This window comes from Lygodium microphyllum, unplaced genomic scaffold, assembly GCF_053477565.2.
Source record: "Lygodium microphyllum isolate KBCC unplaced genomic scaffold, Lygodium_microphyllum_v1.1.10 scaffold_44, whole genome shotgun sequence".
NCBI classification, from domain to species: Eukaryota; Viridiplantae; Streptophyta; class Polypodiopsida; order Schizaeales; family Lygodiaceae; genus Lygodium; species Lygodium microphyllum.
In genome coordinates, this window is record NW_028229527.1 from 397,367 (window position 1) to 420,576 (window position 23,210).

Here is a 23,210-nt window from a genome sequence, read left to right on the forward strand (position 1 = left end):
AGCAAGAAACAGCCTACAGATGCCTTGTCAAGCACAGAGGCTGAGTACAAGGGCACAGCAATGGTTGCATGTGAGGTAGCTTGGTTGCATAAGCTACTTTATGATATGCATCAGCCTACAGATGGGCCAATTGTCATTTATTGTGACAACATGAGTAGTATACACTTGGCAAATAACCCAGTCTATCATGCTAGAACAAAGCACATTGAGGTGCATTATCATTATGTGCGGGAGAGGGTTTTACTAGGTCTTATTGATCTAGTTTATGTCAGCACAGAGGATTAGGTAGCTGACATATTTACAAAGGCATTGGGCGCAGAGAAGTTGCGTAAGTTCAGAGACCTACTTGGTGTGCAGGAATTGGGATTGAGCTCGAGGGGGAGTGTTGAGATATCAAGCTCCACTCGTGATATGCCAGGGTGACCGTTCTGCATTTATGTCATTGACTTGTTAGCTGCTGCAGATGCGGTTGGTACACCGCCCATGAATAATAGCTAGATGACAGCTATCCTTATCTACTCTAGTTCATGGCTCAGTTAGTATGCCACCTTAGTTAGTTGAGTTTGGTTTGAGACCCATATATAGGGTTCTTCTATTTCTTTGTACTAGAGTTCTTTTTGGCTTACACAACTAAGAAGAGGAAAACTGTTTGCAGCCTCCACGTGTGTGTGTATTCCCCCATTGTGCAAGCAAGAAAGCTACAAGTGAGACTCCTTCCTTCTCTCCCACAATCTTGACATATCTGGTTGGATTCCCATGTTTGAATCCCCAGCCCAACCCACCCCCTTGCACACGGGATTTACCAAAAAGATGTAGGGAGAAATTATGTGCAAGCATGGTTAGGAAAAGGTAAGGGTTGGTGAAGTGGAGAGAAAGAGATTGATGATGGGGAAAGCACTTGTTATCCTAAAGCCAAACTTTGTGTCAACCCTAATTCAATTTACAAACTGCTAGCTCGAGGCAGAACCCAATACCCAATAGCCGGTACACAAAACCTCTTAAGATGAATAAGGCCTGAGTTCTAGTTACTTAAATAGTCATCCGTATACTTCGTAAAGCTTGTGCAATGAACTTGCAACAACCCGTTCATCATCATGTGTTCATGTGGAGACCATATATGTTGAAAATGCAAGCAATCGTGATATCTGATCCCCTTGCCTCATTGGCTAAAAATTGCTGCCAGTCACCCTCCATCTGATGACATCTCCTTGCCAACTCCCTCTGGGTCCCCCCTACAAGCCGGTAGCCTTTCTCCCCCAAATTATACCAGCCCCTATAAAATCAGCGCTAGCTATCTCCCCCCCACTTCCCTTTCTTTCGTTGATTTTTGCCAAAATAATGACATGGCTACCCCCCAGGGCACTTCCCCAAACATGAGGTATTCCACCTTGGTAGCTATATGTTTACCTTGTTGTTCCATTCAAGAGAGAATGTACCTATATTATTTTTCCTTTTGCATCTAGCACTATAGCTACAATCTTTGTTACAGCAAACACATTCGAAGAAAGTGTCCCTCCAAACTTCACATTTCTTTGTAGATTTACCCTCCTTCCTTGTGTGTGATTATCCCAAAAAGAGAAGCTTGAAGAACCCACAAATCCAACCCTAGAGATGATATTCCTATCACTAGAATGCATTGTTTTCCTAATGCCTAATTTTCCAACAATCTCTTACTATAAGAATATTCTCGATCCAAAGAAGTTCACCATCCAACCAAAAAGTGCTTCAAAAATTCACCTAATGTAATTCTTCACATGATGATCACATAGGAGCATGACAACATCTAGCAAGGGGTAATGTTAACCCCATTACGGAACAAATATAGCTAGTAAAATAATGGAGGGAACATCAATAAGAGTCAAAAAAAAAGTATCGATACAAGTGTATTACAATTTTAGCTAAGAGAATAATTGTAGTTATTCTTCTAAAGATGTGTTCAATGTGAAATCGAGATCCAAACTCACTTCCATGCAACTTGTAATTATTTTAGTTTAAAGACAATCTCATTTGAATCCCAAAATGCATGTAATGTAAAGGTTGGTCAAAGGGACATAAGATGGAATGCATATCCAACAAGGGTAGAAACCCTAAATGTCATATATAAAAGAGACAAAAAATAATGAAACATGCTATTCATGTGTGTGCTAACTTGTAGCCTCCTCGTTCTTGCTTATCCTTTCATGCTATTGTGAGAATGGAAGAGAGGGAGGGAGTGTGAGAGCAAGGGACACATTGGAGAGAACCTCTTGGTATTCCTCTTCTATTCTTTCTCCTCATTCTTGCTTATCCTTTCATGCTATTGTGAGAGTGGAAGAGAGGGATGGAGTGTGAGAGCAAGGGACTTAGTGGAGAGAACCTCATGTTATTCCTCTTCTCTTGTTCTTTCCTTTCATTGCTAGAGATGAGGTTGACAAAGTGTAAGAGAGATTTGAGAGGGGGCAAGGGATGCACCATGAAGCTCACTTTGCTGTACTTCCACCCTTCTTTTTCTTCTTTCTCCTTTCCACATTGCATGTGAAGGAAAATGTGAGAACGTGGAGCAACCAAGGAGTAATGTGTGGATCATGGAGCATACTTGCCTGGCATCACAACTACAACAAGGTAAGTTACTAAGTATATTCACTACGCCCATGCTTCTAGTCATTCTATTGCATGCAGGATCGAGAAATTCAACAAAAAGTAATCTTGCATGTGAGTTGGCTAGGTGACATGTAGTCATGACAACTTCGCTTTTTTAACAATGCAACACACACACACGCGCGCACACACACAGTTGTTGCAAAGCAAGCATTCCTTGCACACACTTCACGTAGTACAGGGAATGCTAGTCATCATTATGCATGTGAGCATTGGATGGGTGAAGTGTCAATTGGTTCTAATAGCATTATATTAGAATGTAGATGGTGTTATTAGCCAAGCTCACTAAAGAGCTATAATGCCATGCAAACATTCACCATGTTTATCCCAAAGCATATTTTACGAATGTGGGATAAAATACAAGCTTTTTGGTCACACAAATATCAGTTCTAGATAGCCTAGCCATAAAGAGCTTACACAAGAGTCTATACATGTAGTCATACCATTATTTGTCTTATCATGCTAGAAACTCCTAATGCCAGTAGTGAATGAATGTAATTATAAACTAGTTGATTGAGTCTCTCAACTTTCTCTTTGGCCTTTAGAGCACAAAAAGTAACATTTCAATGTATGTACATCATCTTCAACCTTGCTACCAGCCGAAACTGTTTCTGATGCTAATTATGCTCCTTTGGTGAACCACCTTGGAATCAAAATGATTGCTTTTGTATGCCTCTTTTTGCTACCCTTTCATACCTCTTTTTGTTGCCACCGTAAGTTTTACTAGTGAGTCCATTACAATGATTATAGGTGACAAATCTCATTAGATAGGACTTACTTGAACCACTACATCAAATACACATATCAAAGATGCAACGAGCACACACTCAAGTGCAATGAAGGCCAAAATATTATCTTGTTCTTCTCATCTTTCTTAAACAGAACAATGTACATGTAAATGTAAATCTAGGTACATCAAAAAGAGAAGTGGCATACTAAGTCAACCAATGCATAATTAACTACAATGATCAACTCCCTATTCTAATTTATAAGTGAATTGAGAACAATTGTAAGAAGCTCTTCTAACATGTCATATACCTACATATTTGCTAGAATGATATATGTTGCACAGTGAAAAAAGATAAAAAATTTATGGAGATTTTATAGAGAATAATCAAGGTAAATAAGGTTGTTGAACAATGTACAACGCTAAATATACTTTGTATATCTTTGATCATCTTAACCTAGAGCTTTGGATGGTTCCATCACTAAGCATAGCCCAATTTGTAAGTAAATTGAGATCAGACAGAGAGACAATCAAGATACATAAGGTTGTTAGACTCGAAATACATGGCATTAAGTGTACTTGTGACTCTAATGGTTGTCATCCCACACTTGAGGGGAACATGTCTTTCAAGACCCAAGTAGTAATGTGCACGTGCGCACATAAGAGAGCATCGGAACCTAGTTCGAATGATGTCCATGTGCACAAACGTGTATAGCTTTGAACAATTTCCAGTTGGAATGATATAGAAACTAAGAAAACAAGGTACATGAGGCAACACTACAATCACACTAGGGACAGTGAAATTAGGTTTTTCCAAAATCAGACCCTAACACGAGCACAAGTCACATTGCAATTATGGTTTTATTACCTTTGTGTGTTTTTAGGTGCTCACAACCAAGGGAAATGGCACACTCTTCTAGCAAGCCTGAAAACCTTATGTTCAACAAAATATCATTTAGCACCAAGGGAAGGCACAATTATTCTCAATCCATCGTGCTTTTAGGATCTCCATAAGCTATTTTAGCACATCTACATGAATCCTAACACATTCTTCTACCATGCAATCACACAGCCAACTTCCACTCAGACCCTTTGCCCCAATTTGAACTCGTAAAAGCCATTTACTGACAAAACAAAATGGTCATTCCAAACTTGATACTTTCTATACTGTCATTTTCTTGAACAACCTAAATGACAACCTCACAAAGTTTGTCAGCCCTTTTTCCACTGTTGTTTAAAGCTTGTATCAGCCCAACTGTAAATCCAATCAAGCCAGCCTCCTGGAGTTGAAATTTGCAAACCAAATATTAAGATAACTGGCACTTTTACAGCAATGGAGAGCAAGATATTTAAAGCATAGTCACCTTGTTTGGGTGCCATTAGCCACGAGTGATCAACATAAAGTAACACAAGTTATGAGCACCTAGTTCACAATAACGCATAGGAGTGCTATGTTTGCACTGGTGACAGAACATATCCTCAAAGAAGAAAAGCACCAAACCAGTGTAGTTCGCCTCAATCTATACGGAGTCCAAAACCATGGGCTTCACTTGAGAATTTTTGTTATGCATTGAAAGCCTTAAAGTTGAATCTATAATAGATGGTTCTGCCATTGCTCCATTGCCATAATCTCCACAAGCTAGCTTTTTAGGTATTGGTGGTATAATAACAAACCCCAACTCTTTGATTGCCTGTAGATGCTTTTGTGTGAATGGGTTGTCCCACATAAAGGTATTCATTGCTGGAGCTACAAACACCGGCTTTGAGAAATCCCATGCCCGAAGAATGCATGTCAGAAGATTATCACAAAGCCCACCTGCTAGCTATGTATATAGAAATAAAAATATTCACTGTCAGGTAAATGAGAACTAAAGTTTTTCAAAGAAAGTACAGATCACATTAACCCACAGTCATCTTTTTACAAGCTGTAGCCTTGACATTTACCTCTGAAACACATCTATTTTAGTACAACAGACGGTTCAATTTACACCCCTAGTAGCCTTCATATTATTGCATTATCAAGCACTGTACCTTTGCAAGGGTGTTTGCTGAAAGAGGTGCAATCACCATTGCATCTGCCCACTTTCGTAACTCAATATGGAGAACGTCATCACCTATCTTGCTCCAACTGGACCATTCATCCTCATCTGTATACAGCCTTACTGTTGTTGGTAGAGAAACTTTATCAATGAAATGCAGAGCAGATTTAGATGCGACAGCTTTCACTTCTGCCCAATCAGATAAGCTCTCAGCAAGAATTCCAAACTTTATGGCAGCAACGCTACCACTTGCTGCTAGAAGAAGTCGAGGCCTTCGACAACTTGCAGACTGTGACATTGAAGCTGATAATGCCTTTGTAGCCATTTCAACCTCAGCACCTGCGTTAAGCCAGCATTTATGACCTGCAATTAAGAGCTAACTAAGTAACCAAAAGTTTGACCAGATTGCCAAAAGCCATGCAAAGACACTCAATCCTAGTTACTCACGCAATGAAAGACATTTTTAAATATCTAAACTTTCTGAATAAAAAACAGACAAATAAGGGACAAATTGCACAAACATATCATTTGAGGATAAAGTATCTTCAACACATAATCAAAAGTGGATCTGCTGGCAGAAGATAAAGCTCAAACATGATTTGTCTTTGCCTGTTTACAACAACACAGGAAACATACAATATCACTAGCCTAGCTGCTACACTGAATCCAATTCTTCTGCTTCAAACCGATTGTGACTGTTCAGGCTTTTTCACACCAGCCTTCCTTCCGTGGATCGGTGGTAAATCCCTGATTACAACTTAATTACAACAGCAAACAATTAATGCAAATCTGAAAATACAAATTTACCTACTATGGGATTCTCCCAATCCCTTTCGGTATTTCAACTCCCCTTGCTGTCCAAAGTGACCAGCAAGTCTTCAATCTATTTTGCCCCTTGATTCGGGCACTTAATTGGCCTTCACCCACTTCATGGACAATGGAAATGCCCCAAATTCAATGGCTAGCTAGGCCTCCACCTGAATTTAGCTGAAATTTGCCTTCAGCCCTGTTGAATCCAAGCCTTGGAGCTTCCAATTTCTGGCACACTTCTCGAGGCTCCTATTAAACCCTAATTTTTGCTGTAAATTAGGATTTACAACAAAGAAATTTGCAGTTTCTCAACCTCCAAGGGTCCAAATGCTAAGATCTTCAAAGCAAGGTTGCAAAATGACTCGGAGATGAGAGAGAAAGCTGTAGAGAGAGAAAATTCAAAGTTTTGTCGCGAAGAATGACTGAAAATCAGTCAAATGCAACTGTTGCCCTGCCACAACAGTTTGTAGATGCAAAGAACTAAAGAAAATCAGTCATTTACTGTTGCTGCCCCATCTCAACAGCCTGTAGATACTGTCACCTACTGTTGATTGGTCTTCTCTTGCCCTTGGCTGTCTCAGAAGGTCCTCCAATGGCTGCAAATCAGACCAGCAGTCTCTCCTCCCTCTCTCTTATAGGCTGAATTTATAAAAATGTCTCTCTCCAACCTCTAAAGACATTTTTCAGTCTTGTATGGGCATTTTTTACAAGTGGTAGCCTTTTCAAATGGTTTTTCCAACATTTTTCATAATTAAATATATTAATAATTTTCAACCTTTAAATATTGAAAATTAATCTAATAATTATTTTGGTGCCCTAAAAAATAATCTTACTGGCCAATAATTAAATTGACTAGGCAACTTCTATTCCCGAGTGTCTCTACGTCATCTTTGACCATCAAATTAGAGTTAGATACCATTAAACCTCACTTCTCTAGTGTCACCAACTAACACTTATGGCCGAATGGATGACCTAGGCTAACAACTGGCATCAGATACCACCAAGTACCTGTGCGGCATAACTTATAGAAACTTTTTTCTTTAACACCCCGTGATTTCCTGGAGTTCCAAGCTTGTAAATTTACTCTAACCCCAATTACACCTCACGTGTGCAACGTTTACTTAACCATGTGATTAAAAATTAATCAACATGTTAAGTGAGGTTTCAAAAATACATGTCCTCATGACCCTTTTTGTGCCTGGGGTTTGCTCATTCTGCTTACAGGCATGTGGATGGAAGCTTTTATGGAGCATATAGTGCTTTGGAAGCAATAAGCACACACTTGATGCAATGAAACTTGCAGCCAAACATATGACGAGCTAGAATGAGAAGAGGCAGCCATCCTATAAAACAGCCATAATATTAGAACACCACAGTGATCCGCAATTGCCATGCACCTTCAACAAAATTCCTATCCAAACTTCAAAGAAGTGGAGTAACGACGAAACTGCAACATTATAGCAAAATAAATAATGAACAACCTAAATGCCCCTACTGTGCAAAGTGGCCCCTCACTATGTAACTATCCACAATGGGTAGAGGTCCATGCATACAAAAGTCAAAATCCACCTATTGATACTCTATCCTCAAAAACTAGTAACCAAGAGCACATCCAAACATGCAGCAGCATAGCTTGTTGAAGTGGATCTCCAGCAATGGCACTACATCCATATACTTGAACTAGTTGATAGACACAGCTACCACCATAGGAGACTTCTTACACCAAAATTTCTGTCACGGTGATGGGCTCTTTTTTCCAAACCAAGGCTTCCATAACTGTCGTACAATCTAGTTTCTCACTAGTATTAGCTGCATAGCTTGCTCCAAAGTACACAACTAGAAGCTGTACATATCTTTAAAGACCTTTGTAAAAATTTGATGTTGGTTTTTATGTGTCAGCTATCTCGGAAAAATTTCAAATGTCATGTAAGCCTCAGGAAATGATGATAATAATTGTTTGGTCCTGTCGCCAGAAATTTGACACATCAAGGTTTACACGGAACTCAGAAGAGTTTGGTGGAAGAGATCGCAAAGGGTGTTAGGAGTTACTCGAGAACTGTCTCAGGGAATTTCTAGCATAGAACACATTGTTTTGTGCCTTAAAACAGGTTTACCCCTTATGGCATATGAAAGGTGGTTTTGTAAGGAATGAAATAAGATTTAACTAAGCCTTATAAGGCTAAGGCTAATATGAGAAGAAGCAATTGACTTGTGAAGTTGATGATTGCGTGGGATTTTGGATGCTTCGAGTTGGCTTAGAGATAGCAATTGGATGCACCAACCTAATCGGAATGAGTCTAGCAAGTAGATTTGAGCACTGCCAAGTGTGATATGAGTTGGGAATGGCCATGCAGGGCACGTGGGTATCAGGCACGATCAACAGACACACTGATTTTGAGCAGGTCAACTGATTGTAAGGATTGAAATGAGCTCTATAAATAGAGCATACGCTTGCATTGTTGAAGAGGGATGCTCTATGATGCAACACGACTGCCATCCTTCCTTATAATCCTTTTTTTCTTCATCATGATTTATACAATTGCAAAATAAGCTATTGTCCTAACTATCTCAAAAACTATTCTTCCTTCTCTTTTAGCTCTAATACCATGTGAAGACTTTGAAGACTTGTGAGTGCTAGAGTTCCATGCAATATGATGGACTGAAGCTGCTGGAAGTTCAAGAAGAGGAGGCCCATCTGCAAATTCAGAAGGAGATTATCAATTTCTCAATACAAGCTGCTGTTGTGCCATTTTCTTTTAAACTAAAGCTTCATAAAAGTGGTTTATGGTTATATATGGGCTCTTGGCTTCCTTTCATAATCGTCAATCATAAGATCTTGCTAACTCTTTGTTGTTGCGCCAAGAAGAAGGAAAGGAAGGTAGTTAAATCTTCCAATGATTTATACTACTCAAGAAGGTGGATGATAAAGTCAAAGAGTCACTTGTTTAACAAATTATTGTTGGGTGTAAAGGTCCTTTACGTGCTCTCCCGTGTATATATTACTTCACACATGTGAACTCACCCTAGCGGGTGTAAGTGTGCTGTACCCTAAGTATAAATACATTCTTTTATTCTTTGTGTGTACCACACTGGTACACACCTATCCACCAACTCTCGCTCTCACACTCTCTCACTATTCAGCACCTCCATTGATGTGCATGCTCTCTCTGCTTCTGCTCATGCTCATCAAGCTAGTATCAAAGCTTGACGATTCAAGCTGGTAGATGTGACAAGCAACACCTGTCATTGATAGGCACAGGCAGCACTCAACAGTCGACAAGTGCAAGCAATAGCCAGCACTCACAATCAACAGGTGTAGGCGATAGCCACAGCTACAGTCGCAGGAAGCAGGAAGCAGGTAAGGGGAAGCAATCACAGGTGACAAGCAACACCTTCACGATAGGCGCGAGCACAGTCGACAAGTGGCGAAGGCAAACGACAGTTGAGCGGACAGTCGACAGGCGACTGTTACACGACTGGAGACTGTTGCATGACGGGCGACTGCAGCGTGTCAAGCGATTGGAGGAGGCATGCGTCAGACACATCCCCATGACGGGCGACAGGGTGTCAAGCTGCACGGACAACGGACAAGTCACGCAGCCGCACGAACAACAAGCAAGTCAACGGCCCCAATATTCTTTTTTCTTAAAATCAAAAATCTTTAATTTGATTTATTTCCCCTTGTCCGGGTGTTCACACGAGCAAGCACAGAGCGCGAATCTGTGCTAATTCGCTCCATAAAATTTGGGGCTTTTCCTAGATTTGGTGCCAGACACATGTGTCAATGACTCTTGATCCATAGATTGCAGACATTGAGTGCACGGGTCTCAAAAATTTTGGGGATTTTCAGATGCAAGTGAATTTTTTGCTTGTTTGAGCCAATTTTCTTGGAAATTGTACACTCTTGGACCCCAAAATTTGGGGCTTTTACAGAAATCGTGAAATTTTTGCAACAATAGCCCGTACTTGATACTTGGGAAGATGTATTGATGCAATTGGAGCAAATTCACTACAAAAATTTTGGGGCTTTTCACATTGGTGATGTATTTTGAGTCGTTTTAAGACTGGACTCTTTTGAGTTTTGGATGCTTCAAATGTTAAAAAAGGGCAGCTTTTCTTGGTACATGTATTGCTGAATACAGCATTTGGGAATTTTGGTGATGTATTACTGAAGTGGGAGTTGTCTTTAATGCAAATGTATCAGTTTTGATTCATGTACATGCTGTAATCAGTACTTGAGATTGAAATTGCAGCTAAACATCTGCTTCTTGGACACCCTGGAAGTACAAGAGTGTGTACTTGCTGTTACAATTCAGCAACCTTGCTATTGGCTGAAAGCATTCAGCCCTTTATTGCAGTTGTGTATTGCTGAAGATGGCTAGTAGTGCATCTACGTTTGACACAAAGAATCTCTTTGAGATTCATAAATTCGATAGCAATGGTTTTGATCTTTGGAAAGATCGTATGCAGGGTATACTCTTTTTAAAGGATTGTGATGATCCTTTAGAAGAACATAAGCCTATTGCTTTGTCAGATGAGGATTGGGCTAAAATGAATAAAAAGGCCATTACTTACATTAAATTTTAGGGCTTCATTTGTGATTGCGTTTGAGCATTTTGGGGATCTTGGACACTCTATTTGGTCACCATCTACTCAACTTTGGAAGCTTCAGTGCTTTATGCTTTATGGGCTTGAGATACTTTGGGGTTTATGCTTCGAGGATGTATCCTACTTGGATGTCCAATGTCTCGTGATATGTACTTGATGTATTTAAGCAGTGCTTACTCCATCTGTGTCTAACTTTCCTTCCAGTGGGAGATTCTGGCCTATTTGGATGTATATAGAGCTTTGACTTTGCAGTTGAGCTTGAGATTGTGGGACATTGACATGTATCTACTCTCTCTCTGCTTCATGTATGCAATTCATGCTTAGTGGGCTGATCTAACCCTACTTGATCAAATGGATGTTACATTTCTGCATGGTGATCTGGAAAAAGAGCTATACATGAAACAGCCCAAACACTTTGTTATACAAGGAAAGGAGCATTTGGTATGTAAGCTTAAGAGAAGCTTGTATGGTTTGAAACAAGCTCCTAGACAACGGTATAAAAAGTTTGATGCCTTCATGCTCTCACATGGATTTAAAAGGAGTAGTGCAGATCACTACTTATATATTAAGAAGGCTCATGATGAAAGCCTTATTATACTTGTGCTTTATGTGGATGATATGCTTATTGCTGGTAAGCATAAAAGCCAAATTAATGCATTGAAAAGACAGCTGAATTCAGCCTTTTCCATGAGGGATTTGGGTGTAGCTAAACATATTTTGGGCATGCGTATAACACAAGATAGAAAGCAATAGCTCTTATTTCTCTCACAAGAAAAGTACATCAGCAAAGTAATTGATCATTTTTCTATGGATGATGCTAAGCCTCTTGGTGTACCTTTTCCACCTTATCTTAAGCTTAGCAGTAGATTGTCCAAAAGATGATAAGGCAGCTAGTACTATGAAGGGTGTTCCTTATGCTTTAGCTTGTGGTTCCCTCGTGTATGCTATGGTTGCCACTAGACATGGTTCCCTCGTGTATGCTATGGTTGCCACTAGACATGGCATTGCTTATGCAATGGGAGTTGTAAGCAAATTCATGTCAAATCTTGGCAAAACACATTGGGAAGCAGTGAAATGTATCTTACGGTACCTTAAGGGCACACGAAGAAAATGTATTTGCTATGGCAAGGGTACATTTAGATCCGCAGGGGTATTGTGATACAGACATGTCAAGTGACTTGGATACTCGCAAGTCTACTAGCAAATACATCTTTACCTTGACTGGTGGGGTGGTTTCTTGGTGCTCTAGATTGCAAAAAATAGTAGCACTCACTACCACTGAGGCTGAATATATTTCAACCACTGAAACTTTAAAAGAAGCAGTTTGGCTTGGTCGTTTGGTCAAGGATTTTGGGCTGCCCACCAAAACACATGTACTTAGATGTGATAGTTAGAGCGTTGTATGCCTAGCTAAGAATGCCATGTTTCATGCACGTACCAAACATATTGATGTTCAGTATCATTTTATCATATAGGTTCTAGATGATGGTCTAGTCACCCTGACTAAGATCAAATCACAGGATAACCCTGCAAATGTTCTCACTAAAAGTCTTGCAAAGGCTCCACATGAGCATTGCATTAGACTTGTGGGAGTTGGTTAAAGATTCGCTTCGGACCTTTAAGTGGGAGGTTGTGGGTGTAAAGGCCCTTTACGCACTCTCCCATGTATATATTACTTCACACATGTGAACTCACCCTAGCGGATGTAAGTGTTACCCTAAGTATAAATACATTCTTTTATTCTTTGTGTGTACCACACTGCTACACACCTATCCGTTGACTCTTACTCTCACACACTCACTGTCCAACACCTCGATTGATGTGCATGCTCTCTCTACTTTTGCTCATGCTCATCAATTATTGTGGAGGGGGTGGCCTCTATAGACCTTGCAAAAGAGGGAAAGAAAAATGCCCATGAAGCCTTGATGTGTCAATTTCCACATTTTGATTACACTAATCCTGCAGGCTTGTCATGACACCTTGTATCATAGAGAGCTATATATGTATTGGAAAAACGCATGTACTTGTTTGTATGTCTCAAGCCTTCGGTTCAATCTGTTCCACCATGTAAAAGAAATGCCCTTTAAAATTGTGTTTAAAGCACACACTATATACAATCATTTGCAATGATAAAAACCCTGCAACCACAAATTCGTGTTGTAATCTGTTACATTAATAAATGTAACATCTAGGGGAGACAAGCGCAAGGGATGACCGTCCGGGAGCTTTGAGCGCCCGTACGGGGTTAAGGGGAGCTTAGGAAGTAAGTGAGTAATACTAAAATAGTAGAACTCACCAGGTAATGACATCTGATAGATGGGCCACGACAAGGTGGCACTGGGAGAACTTCCTAAGCGTGGTCGGGAGGAGAGAGAGGGTCTCTTGAGCTTGTTTTTCCCATAACAGAGTTATTCATCAACAAAAGACAGATCTAATACAAAACGTAATACTTACTTTGAGTCATCTAATACTGGTATCAGAGCCGTCGGGCCACGTCCTGTCGAAAGGGTTTCGTCCTCATCTTCAGCCGCTCCGATCACGCTCCCTGTCATCTTCAACCACTTCGAAATTCCTGCCGAAGCGTGATAGGGTCAAGTCTTCAGATGCTTCCGCGTTGGCGACCACGACGGGATGGTTGAAGTCCCCGTCTTTTGACGTGTCGATCACTTCCGAGTTGGCGTGGACGGTAGGATTCGAACCTGCGCAGGCAGAGTCCACATAATCACTTCCGTGTTGGCGAGTACGGTGGGACGGTGCAAGTCAGAGGGCGAAGTTCGGTGAGACAGTGCAAGTCGGGCGAAATCCTGCTTCCAGTTACAACTTTAGTCACAAATTGTTTCCACGACCTGGCGGAAGGGGGGTGTTTAATCACATCCTTACCTAACGTTCCTACCTGACAGGCTTTATTCTCGCATAATCTGCACACAATTAGCACAGATTTGATGAAAGCTTCACCGTTCTTCGTGCCCCTCTGTAATCAGGGAAGTACCTCTTCTTTGTAAGCAAATTTTTTATATTTGCTTTCTAAATTCCAGTGTATTAATGGAGGGGAAAGAGAAAGAGGGGACAACCGAAGGCTCTAGTTCCGAGGACCACCCTATGGTGGATCCCCGTAAAACGGAAATACAAGAAGAACAATGGGAAGAATTTTTTGCTACACGAGAACAATTTGATGATCTAACTACTGGTGTGCAAGCATAGGGGGTTCAAATGGAGTTGCTAACTCAAGCACTCACTGAAATAAAATCCCAATTATCCTTATTATTAGAAAGGGATAAAGATAAGGTAGAGACCTTAGATATTCCATCTTCATCAAAAGATCTAGATGTGACTATGCGAGACTCTAGGGAACCCCACCAAAAGCTGAAGGATAACCCAGTGTTAAAAGATATGAAATCCCCTCAGTTTCATGGGGAGGAAAAAGACAGAAATAAAGATACTATCTTTAATTTCCTCCAAAAATGGAAAGATTTGCACAAATTAAAGAATACTCCACCACATCTCCAAGCGCTAGAGGCCAATCTAACCTTGGGGCCGAAAGCATATAAATGGTGGAGAACTTTAAAGGAGATAAATAAAATACCTGAATCTTGGGCTCAATTTGAATCAATCTTTTTAAAAGAATTCCTTCCTGAAAATGAAATTGAAAAATTTTGGGAAGATTAGGATTTTGTCAGACAAAAGGGAAGACCTTTGCTGACATATCGCAAGGAGTATCGTGAGATAATCCTTAAATTGGAAGGAATAGATGAATTTCAAAAGACAAGAGGATTTATAAGGGGACTAGATAAGACCTGTAAAAAGGAAGTGAAAATGAGTTCTCCTAAGACGCTTGAAGAGGCAATTAAATTTGCATTAATCAATGAAGATAATATGCGTCCAGGTGCACTCACTAGTCTCACTGATATGGAGCCTAAGACTAGGGAATTTGAAGCCTCAAAATTTGTAGACAAATCTAAAAGGAAAATGCCATTCCTTAAGGGTAAGAAAAAACCCTTTGAAAAGAAACAATATGTAAGGCCAAAGTTAAGTCAAGATGACTTTGATAAGGCCAAAAAAGAAAGGCTGTGTTTCAACTGCCCATCTCCTAACCATGCTGCCTAGAATTGCCCTAAAAGAAAAAAGGGGGAAGATAAAGGAAAGGATAAGGACAAGGGCAAGGGCAAGGGCAAGGGAAAAGATAAACAAATCCAAGTAGTGCAGACCTTGGAATTAAAGGAGCATGAAAAGTATAAATTTTTAGAGGTCCTGCACAAGGATGTACAACACAGGTGTCGTATGTCAACTTCTATGTGGCAGCCTACCTTTGGGCCACATGATTTAGTTAGAGTGCATGGATTGATAGCGAGAAAGAGGGTTAGAGTCATGATTGATGACTCTGCCACCCACAATTTCATAAATTATACACTTGTCAAAAAGTTGAAACTTCCCCAACAAAAAAGTGAGCATCAATATGTTGTTCGTATGATGCAAGGTCAAGATAATAAAATATGGCATACAATGGTATCCAATTTGGAAATCGAGATCCAAGGATATAAAGATAAGCTTGATTTCCGAATTATGAATATGGAAAGAGCTGATATTGCTTTAGGGAGGGAGTGGCTATGGGGATTGGAACCATCCTTAAAGCGTAGTTATCATCATAATACACTGGAATTTGAAAGGAATGGTAAGACTTTTGTGATTCAAGGTGAACATGAAGTATCTGATAACCCTTTGATGTGTTCCCTTGAAGTTCAGAAGCTGATAAAGAAGGAAGCCTGTGAGGTATATATGTTATGGTCCCTTCCTGTATAGAACACTTTTACTTTTTGTAATATTAAGCAACAATTTTCTTATGTTTGTGAGTTGAATGTAAATAATGAATTAAGTGGTTTGTTAGATGAATTCAAATATGTGTTTCCTTCTGATTTACCAAGTGGCCTTCCACCAGATAGGGGTGATGTAAATTACCCAATTGACATAGATAGGGATACACACCCTCTTTCTAAACCACCTTATAAGCTACGTGAAACATAGCACCAAGAAGTCGAAAGACAAATTAAGGATTACCTTGATAAAGGGTTTATACAACCCAGCAATTCACCTTGGGCTTCACCAATTTTATTGGTGAAGAAAAAGATAGTTCTATGAGACTTTGTGTTGATTATAGAGCCTTAATAAAATAACGGTGACGAATAAATTTCCTATGCCCAAAATGGAAGATCTTTTTGATCAATTACAAGGGGCAAAATTTTTCACAAAGATTGATTTAAGATCAGGCCATCACCAAGTAAAAATTAAGGTCCACGACGTTCCTAAGACGGCATTTCGTACTAGATATGGGCACTGTGATTTTTTGGTGATGCCTTTTGGTCTCAGTAATACACCAGCTACTTTTATGAAGCTAATAAATAGTGTATTACGGCCCTATCTAGGACACTTTGTAGTAGTCTTCTTGGATGATATCTTGATCTTTAGTAAATCAAGAGAAGAGCATCTGGAACATTTACGATTAGCATTCCAATTGTTAAGAACCCATTCCCTTTATGCGAAGAAAACTAAATGTGAATTCTTCGCACAAGAGGTCAAATATTTGGGGCATATTATCTCGAAAGAGGGAATCAAGATAAATCCAGAAAAAGTAAGGGCAATTATTGAATGGCCATCTCCAAGGAACTTGGAAAAGCTGCAGATCTTCCTAGGTTTATTTGGATTTTATCGTAGATTCATTCGAGATTATGCCAAGATAGTTGTTCCAATGACAGACCAACTTAAAGGGAAAGGAAAGAGTTTTAATTGGGAAACAGACCAAAATGAAAATTTTCAAAAACTTAAGGTAGCTATTACTACAACTCTAGTACTATTAATGACCAGTTGCTTTCGAAAGCAAGAAATTAGACCGTGCAAAACGAAATTATTCTGTTTATAAGAGGGAGCTGTATGCAATAGTACATGCGATGAAGAAATGACAGCACTATTTGTACGATGCCAAACCTTTGATCTTGTCGGATCATGAAAGCATTAAGTGACTTAATGACCAACCGAATCTACAAGGGCGCAAAGCCAAATGGGCCGAACTCCTCCAAGAGTTCAACAATGAGATAAGGTATAGAAAATGAAAGTATAATATAGTGGTTGATGCACTCAGCAGAATGCCATCATAAATGAATTGAGTTTTACTCAGTTCACTTCCGATTTACTTGAAACCTTAAAAGGGAAATGCCAAGTTGATCCGGCATATTCCAACATATGGGAAGCAATAGAAAATGGGAATCCAAATGGAAGAGCCTCCACTGAGAAAGGAACATTTGAGGATGTTCAACAAGAAAATGGAGCATCAGGGGTTGCTCAAATGGGATTCAAGTGGAAGAATTTTACCATTGATAATGGTTATTTACTCTACAAGGGTAGGGTATGTGTCCCGAAAGATGAAGAAATAAGGCGCCAGATACTCTTTGAGTGTCATGATACCCCTAGTACGGGACATCCAAGAGTTAATAAGACTTGTAGTCTTATTAAAAGGCAGTTCTATTGGCTTGGAATGAATAAGGACGTCCTTGACTATGTGGTCAAATGTAATAAATGCCAGGTTAATAAAGCTGAAAGATTGAAAATGGGAGGACTTCTCCACCCATTAGAGATTCCTTCGGGAAAATGGGAGAGTATCTCCATGGACTTTATTGTCGCATTACCCAGGACCCAGAGGGGGCATGACTCTGTGTGGGTGATAGTGGATAGGTTAACCAAAATGGCTAGGTTTATTCCAACTTCAACTGATGTTAAAACACCAAAATTGACTAGATTGTTCATAGAGAACATATACCAATTGTATGGCCTTCCCACAAATATAGTTTCTGATCGAGACAAAAAATTTGATAGTCAATTTTGGCGTGCTGTATTTAGGAAATTGGATACTAAACTTAGCATGAGCACGGCGGAGCACCCGTAAACAAATGGGCAAACTGAAAGGGTTAACCAAATCCTTGAAAATATGTTGAGAGCATGTGTAAGTAAAAGGCAAACTAATTGGAAAGAGTATTTACCAATAGCAGAGTTTGCATATAATAGTGCCAAGCACTCTTCCACTGGATATAGTCCATTTATGCTAATGTATGGGTTTCAGCCCAAAGCTCCTCATGCAGTAGGACTGCACAAGGAAAAGGTTCATGCAGCAAAGGATTTTTTGGAGGATATGAATAGTATGTTAAAATTTGCTCAAGAAAATATTAAGAAAGCTCAAAATCAAGCTAGAGCTTATGCAAATCCTCACTAAAGAGGCATCTCCTTTGAAGAAGGAAAATTGGTCTATCTTAAGATGCCTGAACAAACTAAAACCATGAAAACCGGATGATGTCCAAAGCTGTCACCCAGGTATTGTGGTCCTTTCACAATACTTAAAAGGGTGGGAGAACAAGCTTACAAGCTCCAACTACCTGCTGGTAGTAAAACACATCCAGTTTTCCATGTAAGCAAGCTAAGAAAGAAGCTGGGTGATATGGATAATCTAATCTTAAATGATAACATTGAGGAGCTAATAGGTGACCAATCTATTCCACACGAACCAGAAAGAATTTTAAGTGTTCGTAACAAACGAACGAGGAATACTATTTATCAAGAATATCTGGTAAAATGGAAAGATTGTTTAGAAGAAAGCTCAACATGGGAGCGAGTAAGTACCTTAGGGAAAAGGTTTCCCAATTTACAATTGGACCTCCCAAGCATCGTTTTCGAGGACGAAACCGATTCTTAAGGGGGAGGAAATGTTACATTAATAAATGTAACATCTAGGGGAGACAAGCGCAAAGGATGACCATCCGGGGACTTTGAGCGCCCGTAGGAGGTTAAGGGAGCTTAGGAAGTAAGTGAGTAATACTAAAATAGTAGAACTCACCAAGTAATGACAGCTGATAGATGGGTCACGACAGGGTGGCATTGGGAGAACTTCCTAAGATGGTCAGGAGGAGAGAGAGAGGCTCTCGAGCTTGTTTTTCCCGTAACAGAGTTGTTCATCGACAAAAGACAGATCTGATACAAAATGTAATACTTACTTTGAGTCATCTAATATAATCCCTAACATTTTCCAAGTGGGATCATTGATATAATAACTTGGAATGAAAAAATGCATGCGTGATACACTTAGTATGTTGTAAACACTATAGCATCTACCTGTGAATCTCCAATAGCCAATTGTAAAGATGGCACTCTACTTGAACTTAGCTTTATCCACTATGGTCTCTATTGTAATACTTTATGGATATCCTTGTACCGAAGTTATTTCCTGGCCATTCTTGAATGAATGGACACTCATCCTTGAGCTGCTTCCTTATGTTCAAAATGTATTTGTACTCATAGACTTGCTTGAGAAAGTCTTATGTTATATCAAAAGTTCCACTTATTAGGTACAAGTTTGAAAATGTAAAAGACTAAGTCCTAAAGTAAGTTTTCGGTCCCTACTCATTAAATTGCATGCTTGGGGTTGTCATTAGAGATTTGGTTTTTGCAAAAGTACGCATATATTTGAGGAAAAGTAGCTATAGAGATTTAAGCTTGTGTTGTTCTGCTAACTCCCATTAAGATATCAAGCTTCAACCCTGAAACCATGGGTACATTGCAAAGTAGTATGTATGAGTTGTATATTGCATACTAGCTTGCTTGGTACAAGAGATCCACATGTATGTAAAACCAATCTTCCAAGGGCAGTAATGACCTCATTATCCACTAATTACAAGAAGCAATAAAATTCAAATGAACTAAACTACAATAATTGCCACTTAATCTTGGATAATGGACACCTTGTTGGCCCCAAAACTAGTACCCCTTGCGAGATTTCTTTAACTTGTATTGCAATTGGATAAAGTATATTGAGATTCATTCAACCTCCCCAACTAATCCAAATGCCTCTTGATGTCATAAATGACCTACAAGTTCTAAAACCAATTTGCTCCTTGGTTTGCTTAGGAATTGACCTTTACCTTGCTCCTTAGATGACAAATTTTGCCCCAAATTCAATATTAGCTGGCTAATCTCTTGGAATTCTTTGAAATTTCCTAATTTCAACTGTTGCCGAATTCCAAGTGCTAGGCCCTAAATTTTGAGCATGCTTCTGAAGGTGGCTATCAAACCCTAATTTCTATGGTAAATTAGGGTATATAGCAAAGAATCCTTGAATTTTTCATCTCCAATGTTTGAAATGACTGAGATTTGCTAAGATAATTGGAGGAATGGCTGGAGAATGAGAGAGAATGCTGAGAATAGAGAAAACTCAAACTTCCTTTGCAAGAAGCAAGCTGGAAATGCTGCCAACACCACTAGGACTACCCCTAATGCTGTTGCTTGCAGCCAATAATGACTGAATTGTAGTCCTCAGCTGTTGTGGGGGTCTAGGAGGCAGTCACCGGCATCTAGAAGTCCTCCTCCTACTACTATCACCAAGTCTTGGCCTAGTCTCTCTTGGCTGGAAAATCTATCACTAGCTACCACTTGGTACCTATCAAGTACAACTTATTACAACTTTGCCTTTGGTATCATCTAATAGCTCAGGGTCCTTGACCCGACTTTGTGAAATAGCTAACTTGCAGATCACACGTGCACCTCACACTTGTACATTTGATTAATAACTTAATCAAATGCCAAGCAAGGCATCAAAATTTCACATCGTAGTAGATCTCCCCCTTGAAATCCTAGCAATTGTTCTCAATTGCACAACCATGTGCCAAAAGCAAAATGTTGCACTAGAATTTCCATAAAGCATCATAGTAAAAACACTATCAACTGCTATTGCTCAACCATGCTATCGTCAAACACTTTTGCTGAAAATTTCCAACCAGCATAATTAAAAAATAAGACTCAAAAGAATCCAAGATTGTTGCCATAGGATGCATCCATTACTAGTACATCTCAATTGTTCTAGCCAAACAACCATAGTAAAGCATAAACTATTTATAAACCATGGCTGAACTATCAATGGCATTCGTAAAGCACACTGTTGTTCATAAAACCAGTTGAATACCATTGATAATGATGATCATCCATTGAAAACGGGCAACTAATAAAAATCAATCTCTAATAATCAATTTGATGACCATACGCTAATGGCCATACATTGATGCAAATGTACAATTTCAAAGCTCTAGTGAAAACCATACTCATTTGCACATCAACTATGGTGACCTCTTTTGGGGGATTCAAAGAGCGCATAAACCAAGGATAATTTTCCAATTGCACTAATATTTCAATTGCTGTCCTCAACTGATCATTAAATTGGTCATCAAATTCCTCTTCCTCTTGCTGGTCATCAGCTTCAAGAGGCTTGAGACAACCTGCTTCTTGGTCAAAACCATAGTAACTACTTGTTGGCCATGCTGAGTATTCATTCTTTTGCAGATTCAGCACACTCCAATATCTATGGCTCTCCACCATTATCCCAATGCTTCCTTCTATCACCAACCTAATCCAATGCCCTCACTAACACTTTGAGCTGCATGTAGGGATTGAGTAGTCTATATTATATTCAGCACTTTTTTGGAGTTTAATGCAAGCTTTCTTCTTCCATTCTCTTTTTTCATAGCGGTCTTTCTCTTCCCTTCACTCTCCGCGTTCGTGTTATTCTTCTATTGTGCACTCTCACATGGTATCAATTTCAAAAGGGAGGACTCAAAGGTTCTACAAAGAGATTAAACTCTCTACTTGCTGTTTGGTGCAGATTTGTCATAAAGAACGCAGATTTTCTGCATTGTTCAAGCCTTCTACGAAGTGTGCGGGGCATCTACAACTTCCCTTTGCAAGGTGTAGCTGATTTCTCCTCTATTTGGGCAGTCCAATACCAAAGCATAGCAATTTCTTGTGTATTTGCAGATTTCTTTGAAGAGCATGGACTATCGATTCAATGCATTGATGACTCAAACCAAGAGTCAATCACCTTCTTCAGACAAGCGGTATTGCCACTTAAAACGTCACAAAGAGTGGCACGAAGATCAAAGATTGGAGCCACAATCATCCAAAGATCATCACTCTAACAAGTCCAAAGGATTAGAGCAGCCTCATTCCCCCTTGCTTCTCTCTATGTTTCTACCATGGCTCCTATTAGATAGCCTCATATGGCCATTCTGAAACCATCAATACAAGTGTCTATTCTTCCATCCTTGCTCAAAAAAGACCACCTTGATGGCACAAATTACTTCCTTTGATCCTGCAAAGTAGATTGCATACTTAATACCTTCGATCTATGGGCATTTGTTACTACCCCAATACCCCATCCAATGGAGAATCCTTGCATTGGTTCCACTATTTACCAAGCTACTATTTGGGATCAACTCAACTCAAGAGCCCGATTTTTTCTCTTTATGAGTTCGCCCTATCCTTGTGCATATGCACAAACTTCAGATTACAACTAAGGTTTGGACAAAGGTATCTTCTCTCTATCAGCAAAACACCTTTGCCCATCATATTACCACAAAGAAGCTCCAACTTTCCATTGATGCTTTCCTTCTCTCAAGGACCACATCAACAAGATGGAGGAATTATGGGATAAGCTTGTATCCCTTGGTGGATGATCATCAACTCCGAAGTATGATATCTTCTATGCTAGTTTACTTCGTCCGCAAGGAGCCACCTTGGGGATACACCACAACACATCCTTACTAATTTTTTTAAAGCCACAACTACAATTTTAACACTTCAAAGAACACTCAAATCCAACTTGTGGATACAAAGCACACTACCCACAATGCCCCGGTCCACATCCCTACTTGAGGCACCACCAAAGGACACAAACAATCACCGCCATACCATTGAGCAGCCATATCTCGACACTTCGACTTATCCATGTTAAATAGACCCATGAGAGATATTATGCGATAATATTGTTTGTCATGAGGACATATATTTTTGAAACCTCATTTAACATGCGGATTAATTTTTAATCACATGGTTAAGTAAACGTTGCACACATGAGGTGTAACTAGAGTTAGAGTAAATTTACAACCCTGGGACTCTAGGAAATCACGGGATGTCAAAGGCAAAAGTTGCTATAAGTTATGCCACACAGGTACTTAGTGGTATCTGGTGCCAATTATTGGCCTAGGTCATCCATTTGGCCATAAGTGTCAGTTGATAACATTAGAGAAGTGGGGTTTAATGGTACCTAACGCCAATCTGATCGTCAAAGATGGCACAGAGACACTCGAGAATGGAAGTTGCCTAGCCAATTTAATTATTGGCCGGTCACATTATTTTTCTAGGCACTGAAATAATTATTAGATTAATTTATTTATGGCTAATGCTAGAAAAACCATTTGGAAAGGCTACTACTTGTTAAAAGTGCCCATGCAAGACTGAAAAACGTCTTTAGAGGCTGAAGAGAGGTATTTTTAGTGGATTTAACCTACAAGAGAGAGAGAGGAGATGTT

The 23,210-nt window shown here is 39.6% G+C and overlaps 1 protein-coding gene across 6 annotated transcripts in view; it reads right to left on the reverse strand.

Annotated features, from left to right (window-relative positions):
- Positions 1-4,710: 4,710 nt before the first annotated feature.
- Positions 4,711-23,210, reverse strand: part of LOC148008932 (putative phosphopantothenoylcysteine decarboxylase) — a 40,314-nt gene continuing 21,814 nt past the window's right edge. For 3 of the 6 annotated variants that reach the window (XM_087673883.1, XM_087673885.1, XM_087673884.1), the window contains 2 exons: positions 5,396-5,742; positions 4,711-5,187 (listed from right to left, as the gene is read on the reverse strand). In XM_087673883.1, the coding sequence (XP_087530009.1) occupies positions 4,885-5,187; positions 5,396-5,728 (636 nt within the window). In that variant the 5' untranslated portion in view covers positions 5,729-5,742 and the 3' untranslated portion in view covers positions 4,711-4,884. Of the gene's footprint in view, positions 5,188-5,395; positions 5,767-23,210 lie in introns of all 6 variants that reach the window. The other 3 variants (XM_087673882.1, XM_087673881.1, XM_087673880.1) reach the window with 1 other exon arrangement.